Below are 18,179 nucleotides of genomic sequence, written 5' to 3' on the forward strand. Positions count from 1 at the left end.
GTATTTTCACGCTGACCGCATCTTCTCGATCCCATCCCGCTTTAATCCCATGATCCCCGTTACTTTTTATTTATGTATTTGCTCGACCTATTTCTTCACTTTCCGCCAGTAACCGGATCCAAGATAGGCATTTTTCTCCCCTGCGTATATTTGCTTTGCCCTTCTCGATTAGAAACTTCAGCCCTCCTTGCTACCCCTTCTCTCGTTTTTTTTCTCGCGAAAACGAGAACGAGATACGTACGACTTGTGTCTCTTTTTTTTTCAAATTCTAACGAATTTTATTCGGTTCTGATTATTATTAATATTATTATAAAGTTTTCACTAGATTGGGATAAATAATTGATATAAATTGGTTAAAAGGTTAATAAGAGGGTTGAAAATACGTTTTATAATTTTCAGAATGACAGACGATTGATCGATGATCCCTTACTCGAAACCACAGATCTCTTCTTTTGAAATCTTTCTCCTTTTGCTTCTTAAAAATCTTCTTGAATATCTTCCTCTTCTTCTTCTATGAAAGAAGATCTTTCCATCTTGGAAACCGTCTACCCTCCTCTAGGCAAGCAACGCACGGAGGTCAGTGGGTGGATGCGAGGAAAGCTCGCGCTAATAACGTTCTTGTACGACATAAGGGATGTTACCCCGGAATACCGCATTCTTCTCTTTGCTTTCTTCGCCGCGCAGGAGAAGCTCGATCTCTTCCAACCCCTTTTGTTTGCCTCCACTCGCTCCGTTCTTTCTCCATCGTGAACTGTGTTGCCGGGGGTTGCGATCACGTTGCCCCTATTTGTCCGGGAATGTAATGATTCCACGTTGCTTTCATAGTGCCAAGGAAATGTACGGCTTGTATACTCGGTAACCAGCGGCGTAGAAAACAGTTTATTCAACAGATTCTAATCGAATACCACGTAAGATTTCTCCATTTCATATATTTAGTTTTCGTTCGTTCGGAGACAAAAAATCTATCAAATCTCAAGTATAATAATTATTCCAAAACTCGTATACATTCAAAGATACAATTTACAATTCCTGGAAAATATTCGTACAATTCAATCATTGAAATTATCCCTCCCTCGTTTCATCTCTTTTTTTCTTTTTTTTTTCATCGAGCAGCGCGCGATTTTGTCACCTGCCGCGCGTGGCCTCCGTTCCTCTTCGTTCACCCTTCATCTTATTGTCTCCCATCTCCTCGAAACGCAAATCCCTCGAACGATTCTTTGTCCTCGCCGGCGGGGGTGATAAATGAAAAATAGAGGAAAAAAAAAAAAAAGAAAGAGGGAGAGGGAGGAAGAATCGATCGGCGGCCATTGTGCCGCGGGGATGGATTAGAAATTCTGCGATCCCGTGGCCGTCGACAAAGGGATTACGGAATTTAAACGATTCACCGTAGTTTACGGTGCATCGTGTCCATATGTCGCGCACATCGGCGCCGGCATTGTGTCCCCGGATCGTTTCGCAATCCGCTCGCGCAGCGGGTGCATCGCGAAAACGCGGCAATTTCAATGCGAACGTTTCTGCGATGCTGCGCCCGAATGGGGGGTGAGTCGCGCTCGCTGATTAATTCGCGAGATTTTTTCTTTTCTTTCATTTCTACCTTTTTTTTTTTTCTTTCTTTTTTTTTTTTTTTTTTTTTTTTTTTTAATGATTTGACGAACGCGGTTAGAATAAATTATTATCGAAGTCGATGACGAGCAAAAATTTCCATTATTTTAAACAATAAGAAATTTTGCGACGTTTTGGGATAGGATGCTTGCTAAAATTAAGTTAGAAAAGTTGAAAGTGTGTTCGTTTGTTTGTTAAGGATTAATTTTGCATCAAATCGTAAACTTCTGAATGAATTGCGATGAAATTCTGTTTTGGAGATGGGAACAATTGATTTTTCCTGTGAGTTCCTTTTTGTATACTTGTCGAGTTTACAGTTTTTAGAATAAATGAGAGAGTATTGAATTTTAATTATACGTTTTTCTTTTGTCAGTACAATTTATTTTCTTTATCATCAATATTAATAATTATCGAATATCGATAATTTCGTGTTTTCGATTAAATATATAGTAGTAGACGCTTTGAAACTTTTTTTTATTTTTAATGGAATCATTCTTCCATTATCCACTATTATTTTCCTTAATCGCCATCTCTATTTTCTTATCTCCTCCTAAAATATCGATTTCGAACATTATATCCGTCCTCGGTGTAGATAAAGAATAAAAAAAAAGTACTCTTAAAAAAGAAGAAGGGGAGGAAGAAGAAGAAGAAGAAGAAGAAGAAAAAGAAAAATCGCCTTAATAGAATCGATAATTGGGATCTCGGATCGCAGCTTGTTCCGGTGTTTTTAACGCAATTTCGCCTAGTGGAGAAAACGACGAAGAAAAATAGCGAGGTGAACCGCTAGGAGTGGTGGTTTTCTCATCAAGAGGACTTAGAGTATTTGTTGTCGACGACAGGAAGGGAAGAAAACGGGGGGGAGGGATTATGGAGGGAGAGAATGGAAGAAAGTCGAGGACCAATTAATTCGTGGCTGCGGCTTGATTTACCAAATGGTTGTTAATTGGTTGAATTGCGGTGCTTCGCAAAACTTTATGACCGGCCGGGACAAAAGCCATATCGATAGAGGCTGAAGTTCTCGCTAATAATCTCTAATTCTCCAACTTTAGACAAAAGGAAGATCGGAAGATGAAGTTTTTTAGTATCTACCTATAAATTCATTATGGAGCATTATGGGAATTACATCGTGGAATTATAATATTCATCCTTTTAACGTGCTTTCTCGTTAAAAAAGATACGTTAAATATAATAATTTTGAATCTCGTACTGGAATCCTTTAAAAAATTTTGATTGTATCGATACTTTATTATTCAATTATCAAGTGATATTAATTGAATTAATATTTTAAATGATTTTTAATAAAAACTAGAATATGTAAAAAGATTACATAAAAATCCTTTACGTGTTCTTATCAAAAAAATAAGCAACAATAAGTTGTGTCATTGTTACTCCAAATATATATATGCATTTAATTTTTCTATAATTTTTCTATGATCAAAATCATCTCACTTAAAAAAATTAAACTCCTTTCTTTTTAAACACCCTGTACGTCTCACCATAGTATCCCCCTTTCCCTCTCTAGAATAATCACGACACTTACGATAACCAATATTAATTAGCCATCGTAACCGATCATCGTACAAAGTCCCCGTATTTCATCGACAAGAATCGAAGAATCGACCGCTTTATACTCGCGAATCAACTGTTTATTTATTCGCGATATGTGGGTGGGGAGGGAGCGAGATATGAAGCGAGTGATCGACGTGAAACGAGCTCATTCATAGTCTCTACGATGAATGGGGAAGGAAATACGGACGAGACACGACACCCTATTGTTTCTCTGAATTTTCTTTTTCCTCTTTTTTTCCTTTTTTCTTTTTTCTTTCTTTTTTTTTTCCTCCACCTTCTTCCTCCTCCTCCTCCTCCTCTTCCTCGGTTAGAATTATTTCGCAGATAAGAAGGCACAGTGGCCGATTCATTTAGGATTTCTCGATAGCGAAGGATATTATTGGAGGCATCTTGACCTCGATTTCGCCCGACAGAGGTCGTTCTCGAATGATTAATATCAGTTTTATAACCCTTCACGATGAATGGGGGAACGCGCGCCGTATATTTTTGCATCCGATTTTCATTTTTTACTACGTTTTAATGCGTTCCACGCGTTTCTACGAGGTCGATTGTTGCTGTTTCGCTCGATAAACGGGCGAGGGCTTCTTCGTGAAAGAATAACGAGCCTCGAATGAATGGAAATCGACGTTGATCGTTATAATTGATATAATTGCTCGCCGGTGAGGAGGCTCGGTTTGCGCTGTCCTCGTATAATAAATTTCAAAATATCGGAGCGGTGAAATGAATTTAGAATGGAAGGGGAGAAGCGAGGGTTTCGAACCGTTTTCGCGTGAAGCGCGTGCGGCCTTTCAACGATACTCTCGCGCGTCATTTTTCGAATATTTCCAGCCAGAGGTTAAATTAAAAAGGAATAAATAAGCAGTCAAGTTTTAAACTTCAATTCATATCCAATAATTTCATTATCACATCGTTCGTTCGCTCCAACAATTATTTAATTTTCAAAATTGTTGATCGTATTTTTTCTGTATTTTCGACTGATAAAGTTTTCTGATTATTCCTTAATTGATAATACGATGCGACGAATACTTTGCTTTCGTTATGCTTATTACATTTAATATATTTTCCTTTTCGTTCATTTATCGATCTTTACGGGAAATATAAATTTATTCTGTTTTCTATATTATTCTTCTCTATATTTTACTTTTTCCTAAAAAATAAAAAACTGCAATAATTAATTTCAATGAAAACATTGGAGAATTTTATTTATTAAAAAGAAATTCAAGAAACAAGTTATATTTTCAAAAATGCGCAGAATAATTTACAAAAAAAATATTGCAATCCCTATATACATTGTTAAAGTATTGATAAATATTCATATCTCATTAAATATACGACATAAATGTAATTTAGTGATAAAAAATAAAAGAATTTGTTTAAAATGTCACGCGTTGGAAAATGAATTATGTAACGCATAAGAAGAATATTTATTTATGAATCTTAATTTTCCATCAATTAAAAACAATTTAAGAATAATCGTAACAAAAGAAATTCCAAAAATAATTTGAATATTAGATCCATGTTTTGTAAATTATTCTGCAAACTTCTACCTAATTATTTATTTACCAAAATCTTATTAAGTAACAAATATACCTTTGCATTTTTGTTGAAATTAATTATTACACGAATTAATGTATATTTTCTACAATTTTATAATATATTTCCAATTAATCATACCAATCTAATATCACGTATTAGACCAATTAAAGTAATCCTTACAACCGTTATCTGTCCGCGTAATTTATTAAAAATCGAAAAACTCGTCGATCTTGTTCCCGTATTACACCGATAGACGAACAATTTCATCCGAGCAGGCGTCCATTTTCGGACGAGAGTTGGACGTTCTTCTCGTCATTCACTCCTCCATCCGTCTCCATTGATCCCTTCTCCTGTGCCGCCACGAACGCAACAACCCGCAAGTGTCCGGACGTCGAGGGCGTAATTCGATGGCGACGTTAAAGGGGGCGTCTCTCAGGGGTGCGATAACTTTCGGCGTCGACTGTATCGCTGGATGATACCCCCTCGGGGTTTTCTCCCCTCGGGTGTTGGGGTGTGTTTCGTTGCCTGGCAACGACACCCTCAAAGTCCCCGCTCTGATTGGCCCCGTCCCGCTTCTTCCTGTCTTAGCCTCTCTCTTCTCACCCCCTTCGACAATCAGCCAGCCGCGACTGTGCCTCCTATCGACGATCAAAACCACCTCCCTCCCCCTCCTTGTCCCTGACTCCAACCCTACCTCCCTCCCTCGTCGACGACCACCCTCGACGAAAATTGAAAGTCGGCCACCTTTTTTCGTGCCAAGATCGTGCTCGAATTCGATTCTTTCACTATCACGAGCCTTGGATCTAACGGGATGTTCCCCGTTTTAATCGCTCGAGTTTTAACCCTCTTCGTCCCTATTTCGGTGAGTATCTATATTCTTCTATATATATTTTATATATATTTTCGAATTTCGTCAGGTTCTTGAAATCTTAAAATTTTGACATTGCATCTTTGTTGTTATTATTCGATAGATATTTTATTATAGAATTATATAATCTGTGTTTGATTATTTAAATATTTATTTAGGAAAGATAAATACAGTAATTAAGAGTAAGCTTAATTCTTTGTTTTCTTTCTTGGAGAGTAATTTAAGTTCAATGGAAGTTAAGTATGATTATTAATGGAAAATTCCATGTGATTTAATTTTAATTGTGAATCTTGTTAGTTTAGATATTACTTGGTTCAATTGATGAAAGATATTGTGTCAAGAATAATCTGAACTTTTTCCAAAGACCTACTTTAAGAATCTTCGAATCGAGATGTTCCATTTTTTTTTTTTTTTTTTTATTTGTTTTAAAGTATCATTCCGAAGTTTCCGTTACATCTTCTGCAAAGTCGAACTCGAATGTTAAACTATCCGCTACAAACGGATCGATCCACAGCAACAGTTTGGTAACACAACTTCGTAAGATAAAGTTACATACAAGACGTAAAAAGAAAATTATAGATAGAAAAAAATAAACAATATAAAATAATATAAACTATCATTCATTAGTTCAAACGCTAATTAAATTAATTTTCAAGTATCAGGATATTGCATCGAATATGCACGAAAAAGGAAAATGTTAATCCACCATCACCGCAAATAATCACACAATCCTACCCACAAACAGCAATAATTCAATAAACTTTGTTAAATAAATATCAAATATCATATCATTAACTCCATAAAGAAGTGGATTCGTCTCATTTTCGAATTTTGTTCAATATCAAATATCACATCCAATATGTTACATCAAGTATTAATTATCATTACGTTTTGAATCAATCAAATTCACACACCTCGTTTCTTCAATCTCATCTCGTGTCGAATATCACGTTAAATATTATTTCGACCAGGAAGAATAAATTCACCTTACCTTCGAGTCAAAATATTATCCTTCCCCTTCAGGAGGAATAGATTCTTAGAGCCTCGGATTCCAGCTAGAGAATCGTTGCTTGGTAAAATCAAAGCACAATCGTCGAAATCCGCTTACGAGCGAACCCGTCCATTTCATGCCTTTCATCGTCATTTACGATCATTCCTATTTTTCTGACTCGAGGTGAATCGAGCCACGAAAGGATTTAACCGTGCTTCCGCCACCCTCCGTGTTCCTTCGAGTAGCTGGCCTCCTTTTGTCGACATCCGGCGAGAGGGTGGATAAAACCACCCCTATTGATCCCGCTCAATAGATTCCCCTGCCCTTTCACCTGCCATCAATCCCGCTGTTTTGACATTCCTCTCGCTCGTCCTCGCTCGTTTCACGGCATTAATAGAGCGCAACCAGCAGAGAAGGAAATAGATATATATATATATATATACACACACACATATAAGGTAGATACGAATGGTACGATGTTCTTTCTTTATCTATACCGTGAGAGGAGATCCTTTCAACGGCGAAGAACTTCCTAAATAAGCGTAATCCTTTTCAGTTAGCTCGGCCCCCTTAGAAATCGCTCGCGTCGAGGATGCGCCCGGGGATCATGCGAATTCGATGAAAGATTCTTGTCCCTTTTCCAACCTTTCGCCTTTTTTTCATCTCCTCCTCTTCTTCTTCTTCTTCTTCTTCTTCTTCTTCTTCTTTGTGATCTGGAAATGAATCGTTGGGTTTTTATCTCTTTTTCTTCTTTTCATCTTTATATTGTATATATAAATAGGATTTAGGAACGTGCAAGAAGGGGATGGAAGGGGTTGGGATCGAGGGCAAGGAAGGTATATATAAATTTTGATATTGATCCTTCGAGTAAGATTGAAATAAAATTTTTTTTTTCGTTTCATTTTTACAATTCTCGGTTGGAGGGTTATATAATTCGATAATTAATAGCGGATAAGTTGGAAAAGAGTTGGTTAGAGGAGGAAGAGGAGAAAGGAAGAAAGGAATTATTGACATTCCACCCTCTTTTTTTCTTTCGTTTTATAATTTCTTCGAAATGCTTGAAAGCTGGTGCAGGAAGGATTTAAACGGATTCTTTGTTTTGTTTTCGTATTTGTTCCAGGAGAGGGTAAACAAACGACTTCGTGCGAGAACAATGAAAAAGATTGTTGCGAAGAATCGAGTAAAAAGTGTATAGTTGATTCCGATGATTCCTACGAGGATTGCGAAGATTTGTTCGAAGATGCAAAAGGGTAAAAATTATTCCATTTTTTTTTTCTCCTTTCCCCCCCATTCTCTCGAATTGTTAAGTTGATCTTTTCGATGCGTGATATTATTTTAGAAAAAAGTTAAAAGTGCCAAGAATATTTTATGGCACGCGAACGCATAAGCAAATTGAACAAGTTGTGAAGGAATTGAGGAAAACTTGTTATAAACATAAGAAGTAAGAAATTTCTAGTATTTTATGTGGAAGATAAATTTTTATGTTTATTATTATTATTATTTTTTTTTTTTCTTAGAATGACTATTTTAAGCAGTAGAGAGTATACTTGTATACAAAATACCACTAAAAATAAAACCGAGCTTTGCAATGAATTATTGGATACTGCAAAGGTTTGTGTTCAATTAATTTAAATTAATATTTCGTTTGAAGGAAAAGTTGCTTTGTAAAAATTTGTTAATTCTTTTTTTTTTTTTTTTAATTTTTATATTAAATTAAAATTATTGAAGAGCTTAAAAGAAAACTCGTACAAATGATAAATACATTTGTTTTTAAAGGAATGATGCAAATTGTTAAAAATTAATTTTCTTTCATATCGCAAATTTCTTGAATAAATCTTTTTTGACACATTCTTGTGCACAAAATTGAAATCAAAAAAAAATATATTTTTATACACAGCACAAAGGATGTCCATATTACAACGAAACTAATAAAAAAACAATTGGCACATTCTGGGCGTTGGAAAGACTTGGTTTAAGACCGATATGGGATATCGAAGATTTGGTGAATATTGGAAGGGACAAGGAATCGTGCCCATACTTTGCAGCGAGAACCTTGATGGACACTGCGGATATTATTTTCTGTCCTTACAATTATATCATCGATCCTAATATTCGAGAAAGCGTGAGTACATTTATTATATTAATAAATAAAATATTTTCTTTGATTTTTATATTCTAATATAATTTAGTTGCAACTGGATATGAAAGATCAGGTGATCATCTTGGATGAAGCTCATAATATAGAAGATATTTCTAGAGATGTTTCTAGTGTTGCTTTTCGCGAGGATCATCTCCAAGCTACTGCACATGAATGTGAAACTCTTGCGAAACAGAGGGCTGAAGATTTCGCGACTTATGATACTCTCAAAACGTTTCTTCTCGAATTGGTGGCATTTTTAAAAGACATGAGTCTTGACAAAGTCGTAAGTATTTTTTTATTTAATTAAAAAATTATTTGTTAAACTAAATTTTTTAAAATTAATCAGAAAATATATTCTAAAAAAAAAACTACTGAGTGTGATAGAAATATGATAGTTTAATTAAATTAAATCGAAGCTACTTTACATATAATTTTTTTAAAATCTATTACTTTAAATTCTACTAAACTCTAATCCTATGCTATTGTTATAGAAATATAACAATTTCTATCTTCTCGTTAATCTATTGTAATTAATTTATATCTAATATAATATATATCCTTTTAATAGGATTACAATAATGAAAATCGTTCAAGTAAATATTGGACTGGTGTAGAACTAGTACAATTATTTAATATGAAAGGTTTAAACGAGACTGTCCTTTCTACGTTTCTGATGGCCTGCAATAAAGCGATTTCGGATTTAAATAAAGCAAAAGAAGACAATAGAATGTACAAATCAATATTGAAGCCAATCATATCATCTAGCACCAAAATGACAATTGAAAATCTAATGTACACTATAAGAATGATCACTTCTAAGGAATACAAAAATGATTATAGGGCATGCGTGATTGAGAACACAGTAAAAGATTTCAAACATGTACGTGAGTCGAGAATTAATAAAAAAAATTAAATATTATTTATTTTCAATAATTACTTAAAAAATTACTTAACAAATTTTATCTTACCTTTTAAATGATAGATCCAATTATCTTAAAATAAATTATATTCTCAAAAAAAAATTCTAAACATTATCTTTTATCATATTTGAAATTCTAGGTAAGTGAAAACGCGTGGATGTCGGTAAAGAAATGTGAACAACGTGTACGAACCTTGAAATTAGTGTGCATGAATCCTGGCGTGGCCTTTTCACCGCTCGCTCTAAATGCTCGCTGTATAATACTCGCGTCCGGCACCCTGACGCCAACCACGTCATTCCAAAGTGAATTAGGAACGTCATTCACGCACGTGCTAAACACTGGACACGTGATACCTAAGGAACAAGTTTATGCGACCTGTATACCAAAAGGACCAAATGGGATACTGCTAAAAGCTAATTACCAAATTGTGAATACTTGGCAATTTCAGGTAAGCTTCTAATTAAAAATCCAAATGTCCAAGTGGGATCTAAGGGTTGTAGAGGATTGTTTAACGTGAAATTAAAAACAAAATTCCAAATAAAAATATAACTTTCGAGGAATGCTTTTGATTATTTAAAAATAGTATCTTTTTATTTGAGATCTTTGATATTTTGAGATTTTCTTCTTATAGGATGAATTGGGCCAAGTGTTACTAGATGTTTGCGAGTCGATACCTCATGGAATCCTCTGTTTTTTCTCTTCCTACAACGTAATGAACATACAAATGGAGAGATGGAGACAAAATTCTATTTGGAATAAAATTACAAGTGTTAAAACTGTTTTCATAGAACCTCGTCATGGAGGCGGACTTACTGATATTATGAACGAATACCGTGAAGTGATAGAGTATACTTCGACTGAACCAAGAGGAACAATCACTGGAGCTCTATTCTTGGCAGTTTTCAGGGGAAAAGTAGCAGAAGGAATTGATTTTAGGGATAACGAAGCTCGTTGCGTAATAACTGTGAGTTTCCACAATATGATTTAAATATGATTTAATATCACTTAAAAATCATAAAAAAATCATGAATAATGTTGTTTCTCAGGTTGGAATTCCATATGCAGTAAGAAAGGATCCTGTAATTGATATGAAAATGACGTACAACGATATGAATGTTTCGAAAGGATTATTGAGAGGTTCAGAATGGTATTCTATTCAAGCTTACAGAGCTTTGAATCAAGCATTAGGACGTTGCTTGAGACACATTCATGATTGGGGAGCAGTATTGTTGGTAGATGAAAGGTTCGTATTGATTTAATAACATGTAAATGGAGACATTTTATTACAAATATTCAACGTGATTTATTAATCTCTTAGATTCCTGGTGCCGCAAAACAAGGAGAATCTTCCAAAATGGGTCAAATCAATGGTAAATTTTTTAACATTGATTTCGTATTGTTTTAATAATCGAGAAAATTATTAATGAAATTTCTATTCTCGAATTTACAGTGGATCAAACAAAATGAATATGATTTAAAAAGAAATCTTAAAAATTTTGTGGAAAAACAAAAGGCAAGAGAAAATAAAGAATAAAATGTTTTAATTTAGAAAACGTGATATTCAAAAATAGTGCGTTATCTTTAAAAACTTTTTTATATATATTAAAAATTATATTTTTAAGAAAATATTTTATTTTAATATTCAAGAATCAATTATATGCTGAAATTTAAATAGATCATAAATTGTATTATTGAAAATTATATATATATATTTTATATATGTTTAAACTATTCTTTTTTTTTTTTTTTTATTTACAATACATACTTCACACATTTTAATTATAAAATCACAAATTATTTTAGAAATGCAAATGCTTAATATTTCTAAAAATTGAGCGTATCTCTTTTTTGTATCATTCTGAGATGTTTCTTCTTAATTTTTTTCAATTTTGCAGTATTTGTGATCTATAAAATAAAATAATTTATAATTAAATTCAGTTTCAATTTCAATTTGAATGTATCATAGTATTTGGGTCTATGCTTATTAGATTGTATGATATATTATTGGAAAATATTTTGGGTTAAAATATCTAAATTCGGCATTAACATAATGATCATTACGACGATCAAAATATATTTAAACCAAATTTAACTAACTTTAACAATTAAATAACTTAATCTTATATACAGCAATGTTATAGTATTAATCGCGGCTCCTTAATTCAACGAATTGGATAGTATATAATGATAATTTAATTTAATTTATGCCTGAAAGATTATAATAATTATAACATAGATTATTGCCGAAAATTTATATTTTTCGTGATATTAAAATAAAAAATTTTTTGTTATTGCTATATTGATGCATATTCATATATGCATAACGTCAATATACGATCGCTATATATTTATTGTTTCTATGAATAAATCATAGTGACTGATATAAAACTGATATAATGGATGAATTAATATCAGTTAATTAATAATATGATTTCTATTCCTATCTATAGAGACATTTGAATCCACTGAATGCGAAAATAAAATAAAACAAAAAATAAAACAATCCTTAGATGATTGAAATTACAATGATAATATATCCTAACTTAATTATCCTAACTTTATTATAATGGGGCATTTATAATAATAATTATCATCTATACTGATTTCTTCTTCATTTATATATTTTATAATAATATATATCATATGACTCGATATGCACAGACCTGAATACTATAATATTAATTTTAACATTACATAAATTATTTTTTTTATATGTTTTTCATATTTGTAATACAAATACATAATAAAATATTTAATTTAATCAAAAATACTTACAACTTGTACAATTTCACTCTTCCTCTGATTCTCTGCAGCACGTTTTAAATTGGCTCTTCTCCTTTCTTTTTTTGCTTCCTTTTCCGCTTGCTTTTTTGCTTTTATTTCCCGTGACATTTCTTTAACATGTTTTAGATCTTCCTTCAATTTTTGTTTTTTATCAAAAGACAATCGTATACCACGTGTTTTAACAATAGAAGAAAACCTATTTATAAATATAACACAAAATAAACTTAACATTACTGAATATATTTTATTTTTTTTTTTTACAAACCTTTTCTTTTGTTCTTTCCATATCCTACCAGATTTTGGTTTTCCTTTAGGAATTTGTTCCTCTAATGACTTTTCTTTCTTGGTTTTTACTTTTTTAGATTTATTGATACTATCTGAATCTTTTGTATTTGTGTCTGAAATATCTGATTTATTATTCAATATATCTTCTGCACTAATTATCTTCTCATCAGTTGTCATTTTTTCATTAGTGATTCTTATTTATAATAATAGAACAATACACAATTATTGCTTTTATTATAAACAATTAGAATATAAACAATTAAAATAGGTTAGATAATCACGTGGACGCGGGTAACCATATTGCGAATGATTGACAACGCACCACAGAGACATCTACTAACGAATGCTGGAAATTTTTAACAAAAATAAATTCATGACTTCTCTTATAATTGCTTTTATAATCATGACATTAAATGTCATGATTTTTATCGATATGAAAATTAAATATCACATTGTCATGGCATTGAATTTGATATCGCGACATACATGCTGTCATAAAAATATTAAAAATTATAAAATCAATTTAACGCCATCTTTAGAATATTAATAAAAACAAAGAAAGCAAATAATAAGTAAAGGATAGATATAAGAATTAATTAACAGCGCCCTCTTTTGAATATGGAATGATATTTTTGATATTCAATCCAGACGGCGATAGTGGCTAATTCTGATCTTATTTCTATCTTTCTCGTATTATTTGCTTTCTTTATCTATATATGTTTCATCTACGGCACTCTGAAGATGGCGCTGATTCCATAATTTTTATCCTATCTCTTTCTTTTTCCTACTATTTGCTATCCTTATTTATTATACTTGCTTTACAAAATTTATGCGCCAAAACACTGATATCCGATTAATAATCATATCCGGCTGCGATATCTGATTAATTTTTTTATCTTCTTTATTTAATCTATTGGTTAAAAATCTTAACAAAGTTTATTCCATCCAATGTTTTGTTTCTGTATTGCATAAATATTAAGATTTATAATTGTATATTAGTAATAAATATTATTTATACCGAAACAAAAATTTATTAAAAATTATGTAGACAAAATTATATGAAACGAAAAGGTCAATTTATAGAAATTATTTCTAAAACAATAAGAAAATATATTTTTATTATATAACAATAATGTTTCCTTTAATTAAATTGTTTTAGAAAAACATTGCAATTATAATCTAATTCACAGACTGACAAATCGTTAAAAATGACGAGAATTATTTTAAAATTATTTCATGCTATACAACCACGAGACTTATTTTAAAAATCTCACTTAGATCATGCATTCGATTTGCAAATTATTTGAATTACACTTATAATATGATGAAGATATCTTATGCTACATGAATGTAATAGTAATGTATTTACATATTTACATGATGAAAAATCATGCATTGAAATTATACATTCAATCAAGGACAAGATATATATATTTACAAACCGTATTTTCAGCTATTATTAGCTGATTATATTTTATCCATTCGTATTGTCGTCAAGCAATCTGCTTTGATTTATTCTTTTGCGAATGCTTCTTGGGAAGAATAGTTACCAACAATGCCGATACTACGAAATGAAAGAAGTGATAAGAAATAATAAAAATTTCAATTAAATAAAAAAAGAATTAATTTATCATGATCATATCATGATATTTCATTATTTATAGGAAAGGATTTATAAAAAAGATAATATTACCTAGGGAAACAGAGGCAATCATAAAGAAAGGACCCAGACAAGTTAAGTTGAATAACACCGGGAACAATAAATTGCCTGTAACAGCTCCTATTCTGCCGATCATCATGGAGAAACTAATTGCCATAGTTCTGAAAAAAAAAAACATTAAAATAGTTAGAAATATGATATAATAGAATATGGAAGAAACATTTATAGAGAATAAAACATTTTTACACCTTAAACACGTAGGAAAATTATCAGCAACAATGTTTACGACGCAAGCACCACCTATACTCGACATTGCTACGAATACAGAGCACAAACCGAGTATACTATTGCTGTTTTCAGCCCAATAGAGTGACGTGCAGCAACTGGCTGCTACCATGAAACAACTTGCTGAAAAAGATAAAAATTAATATTATATTAATTTCACGAAAATTAAGTCTAGATTAAAGAAAATTTGGATAGATTAACTAACCTATAAGCTTCTTCTTTCCTATTACAGTAATCAATGATCCTGCCAAAGTGTATCCAATAACACCGGTAATCGCAATCACGATAGAATTAATGAACACTTTTGAATTTAATTCCGCCTAAAATAAAATGCATAAATTATAAATGTAATAATAATACGATGTATAATGTGAGAAAAATTTAAATTTTAATAATAATGAATATTAAACAATTGATTGTAGAGATTAAAACAAATACAAAAATTGACATACGAAAATATTGATTGTGATTTATTTATTAAGCTACAAGTAATTTATTTTTTGAATGAAGATGGAGACAATCTTCATCAAATGTAAATTGTTTATAACTTGATAAATAAATCTCAACTTTTGTATTTGTTTCTTTTTTTCTAGAATCTAAAAAATGAATATAGTTATGCACGTAAGAAATTAAATATATATAAAGATAATTATTTTAATACCGGTATGCATGTGTGAGCAACGTTTAAAGTTTCATTTACGAAACTTAACGAGGAACTATAATTCGATTGCCGTTGGCCTAACATATAACAGAAACGTGGCTGAGAGCTCGAATATTCGTGTGTCGTGTAATCACTTTTGAAATGTTCCATCATAGTAAACAATTGTGGCATCCATAATCTAATCGAGTTTGACCTAAAAATTTAATAATTTGTCATTGATTCATTAAAATTATTATGAGAGATTAAGACTATTCGAAATATTATTAAATATTATTAAAAGTCTTTAAATAATACGTTAAAAATTTTTACGCAAATTTTATTTAATAAAATCAACAATGTTGAGAATATATTTGAAGGAATATTCGTTAATTCTAACCCTATCGTGGCGCCCAATTGAATTAAACTTATCACGATAAGTTTGAAGATGTTTGGTGGCAGAAAGAGGGGTTTGATCTGTTGCCAGCAGGCTCGCAACTTGTCCCGTATATCGTCACTCGAACATTCAACGGAATACTCTTCCTCAAGATCTTTTATCTGGAACGAATATCACCTTCCTTTGATAAATCTTTCACGCGAATATTAATGAAAAATTTCTGAAATTAAATTGTCCATATTTTTTAAAATTTTCCAACCAAATCGTGTATAGCTGGGAAAACAATTAATAAAAAATTAAAATTCTTTTTTTAAAAAACTGCAACATCACTCGTATATACGAAGATTAATTTAAATCATAATATAATTATTCCACGATAAAACAAATCGAAGCAAAAAAAATATTCAATTCTAAAAAATTCAAAAGATTCAAAACTGTCTCGAAAAATATAAGAAATATCACTGATCACGTTGCCAAAATTGCTTACTGGATATGTGCTTGGATCCTTGCCGGTGTTCACGGAATATATCTTTTTAAAAACCTCGAGAGCCTCATCTGTTTTGCCTTTCAATAAAAGAAAACGAGGGCTTTCGGGGAACGCGAAGATGGCTATGCAGGCAAGAAATTCTGGCAACGAGCAAATCGCTAAAAACACACGCCATGAATTGATCTCTATATCCCCGTTTCCTAGGTTAATAATCCATTTCTGGGGTATGATCAACCATGCGATACCTGAAACATAAAATATACATTTCTTTTCATTCACGATTGAAAAGTATAACGTAATTTTAAGAATATAATAAATTCTCAATTGAATTTTACTAATTTTCATAGAGAAAAATGATTTATGCATTCCAAATTTTCCATTATTTAAGGATGCAACAACATTCGTTTTAAAAAAAATTTTATAACATTAAAATTTTATGAAAAAAAGAAAGTGAAATCAAAGAAAATTTATTTTATATTTATCTAATTTATATGATTAGGTAATTTATATGATTAGAAAAAATAATTGTAGTAAATAAATTGTGTAATATTAAATACAATCGTAATTTGAATAAATCACTCAACTTTAGATAAAAATAATACGCAAAGATACGTAAATATAATAAAATGATACTCACACGGCAGAGAAATATTTCCAAGTGAGAAAAACACTCCTAACCACATATATGTTCGAGATCGTTGAGCATCGTTATGTACTTCCGCCAAATAGGACATCAACGCTGCGTATGGGCCGGAAATGCTGATATTAAAAGAAATTTAATATTTGAGGAATTTTGAAAATTGAAATCTCTGATCTCGTTACACATCAATGTGTAAAACAATGATATACGAATTTTTATTAATCATAATCACAAATATCTCGATATAATTTACATTGCTATAATTATATATATACGTAATACATTTAAATTAATACATGACAATCTTTTTTTTTCCAAATCATACGTGAGTTTAAAATTTTTTTTTCATTCGTCAGTTCAACAGCTCACAGTATATACATATAAAGTAATGTACTTGATAACGTTAATATAGATATCGAACGCAACGATTCAAGTTTTCATTGTTATACCGATCGTTCTATCAACTTACATTACTCCGTCGAAAAACTTGAACAGAATTAAAAGCCATGCGGTATGTGAGAAACATGTCACCAGGCTCATGATACCGGTGAACATGTAACCGTAAAACATTATCTTCTTACGGCCAAATGTGTCAGTCATGAATCCCCAGAAGAACGAGGTGCATATCATACCTGAAATCAGTCACCAATTTTTCTTAATAATTGACAAGTTAACAATCATGGAATCATTGATTGATATTAATGAGATTCATTAATAGAAATCAATATACGTCCATTCATTTAGATTCGTAAGTTAAGTATTTTGATTTATTGATTATGAAAAATTATCGAAGACACAAGGAAATGATTTATATTTCTGTGAAATTTTTTTATTAGTAGATATATTCCGGTTTAAAGAGAGAAATGATTCTACAGGAATTATATATAAATGATTTGTTTATGAAAATTGAAAATCGACTAAAATATTCGATTCAATATATTGAGAATAATAATATTATTATCACGAGGACACAATAATTACTGCGATTAAACAAATTTTGATATGAATAATGAATACAATAAGAAGCAATAATCTTTTTATTTGCAGATAGATAAATCAGAAACGAAGGATGAAATTTTTTTATAAACAATAGCTTAATATTTCATATGTCGTTATGAAATTTGTTTACATATAACATTTTTGTTTTGAATCATTAAAAAAGTTTAAAAATTATAAACATACACATAACATACACATAACACATTGTAAATCAATCTAAATTGTTTATTTGTCTATATTCATTGATATTTTCGTGGGATTTTCCGTTTTCATAAATTCTCGTATCTCTTCTACCTGTTTTTATTATTATTATCGTTATATCAGCTTCTTTAAAAAAAAAAAAAAAACATACGGTACTGATACTGATAATTTATTTATC

The 18,179-nt window shown here is 31.3% G+C and overlaps 3 protein-coding genes across 7 annotated transcripts in view; 1 reads left to right on the forward strand and 2 right to left on the reverse strand.

The window, feature by feature from the left end:
• LOC102674201 (Fanconi anemia group J protein homolog) overlaps positions 1–11,515 on the forward strand; it is a 70,083-nt gene extending 58,568 nt beyond the window's left edge. The window contains exons 5-15 of one of the 2 annotated variants that reach the window (XM_006611275.2): positions 7,687–7,816; positions 7,906–8,007; positions 8,084–8,177; positions 8,464–8,688; positions 8,756–8,989; positions 9,275–9,586; positions 9,766–10,074; positions 10,258–10,590; positions 10,673–10,869; positions 10,945–10,996; positions 11,077–11,515. In XM_006611275.2, coding sequence (XP_006611338.1) covers positions 7,687–7,816; positions 7,906–8,007; positions 8,084–8,177; positions 8,464–8,688; positions 8,756–8,989; positions 9,275–9,586; positions 9,766–10,074; positions 10,258–10,590; positions 10,673–10,869; positions 10,945–10,996; positions 11,077–11,160 — 2,072 coding nt within the window. In that variant the 3' untranslated portion in view covers positions 11,161–11,515. The remainder of the gene's footprint in view (positions 1–7,686; positions 7,817–7,905; positions 8,008–8,083; positions 8,178–8,463; positions 8,689–8,755; positions 8,990–9,274; positions 9,587–9,765; positions 10,075–10,257; positions 10,591–10,672; positions 10,870–10,944; positions 10,997–11,076) is intronic. The other variant, XM_031508435.1, reaches the window with a different exon arrangement.
• LOC102674065 (coiled-coil domain-containing protein 86) lies at positions 11,363–13,138 on the reverse strand. The gene is made up of 3 exons (XM_006611274.2): positions 12,676–13,138; positions 12,402–12,606; positions 11,363–11,531 (listed from the first exon to the last, which is right to left on the reverse strand). The coding sequence occupies exons 1-3, from the start codon at positions 12,870–12,872 to the stop codon at positions 11,451–11,453; spliced, it is 483 nt and encodes a 160-aa protein (XP_006611337.1). The 5' UTR covers positions 12,873–13,138; the 3' UTR covers positions 11,363–11,450.
• Positions 13,139–13,788: 650 nt separating this feature from the next.
• Positions 13,789–18,179, reverse strand: part of LOC102674332 (synaptic vesicle glycoprotein 2C-like) — a 14,437-nt gene continuing 10,046 nt past the window's right edge. For all 4 annotated transcript variants that reach the window (XM_006611279.2, XM_006611278.2, XM_031508437.1 and 1 more), the window contains 9 exons: positions 17,271–17,433; positions 16,799–16,920; positions 16,162–16,406; positions 15,678–15,835; positions 15,302–15,494; positions 14,846–14,960; positions 14,604–14,763; positions 14,389–14,516; positions 13,789–14,259 (listed from right to left, as the gene is read on the reverse strand). In XM_006611279.2, coding sequence (XP_006611342.1) covers positions 14,189–14,259; positions 14,389–14,516; positions 14,604–14,763; positions 14,846–14,960; positions 15,302–15,494; positions 15,678–15,835; positions 16,162–16,406; positions 16,799–16,920; positions 17,271–17,431 — 1,353 coding nt within the window. In that variant the 5' untranslated portion in view covers positions 17,432–17,433 and the 3' untranslated portion in view covers positions 13,789–14,188. The remainder of the gene's footprint in view (positions 14,260–14,388; positions 14,517–14,603; positions 14,764–14,845; positions 14,961–15,301; positions 15,495–15,677; positions 15,836–16,161; positions 16,407–16,798; positions 16,921–17,270; positions 17,434–18,179) is intronic.

This window comes from Apis dorsata, unplaced genomic scaffold (genome assembly GCF_000469605.1).
Source record: "Apis dorsata unplaced genomic scaffold, Apis dorsata 1.3 scaffold_86, whole genome shotgun sequence".
Lineage (NCBI taxonomy): Eukaryota > Metazoa > Arthropoda > Insecta > Hymenoptera > Apidae > Apis > Apis dorsata.

Coding starts and splice junctions, on each gene's coding strand:
- LOC102674065 (XM_006611274.2), bottom strand. CDS start 12,872: ATGACAACTGATGAGAAGATAATTAGTGCAGAAGATATATTGAATAAT. Junction 12,607..12,675: donor TGGAAAGAACAAAAGAAAAG/GTTTGTAAAAAA, acceptor ATTTATAAATAG/GTTTTCTTCTATTGTTAAAA. Junction 11,532..12,401: donor AGAGTGAAATTGTACAAGTT/GTAAGTATTTTT, acceptor TTTATTTTATAG/ATCACAAATACTGCAAAATT.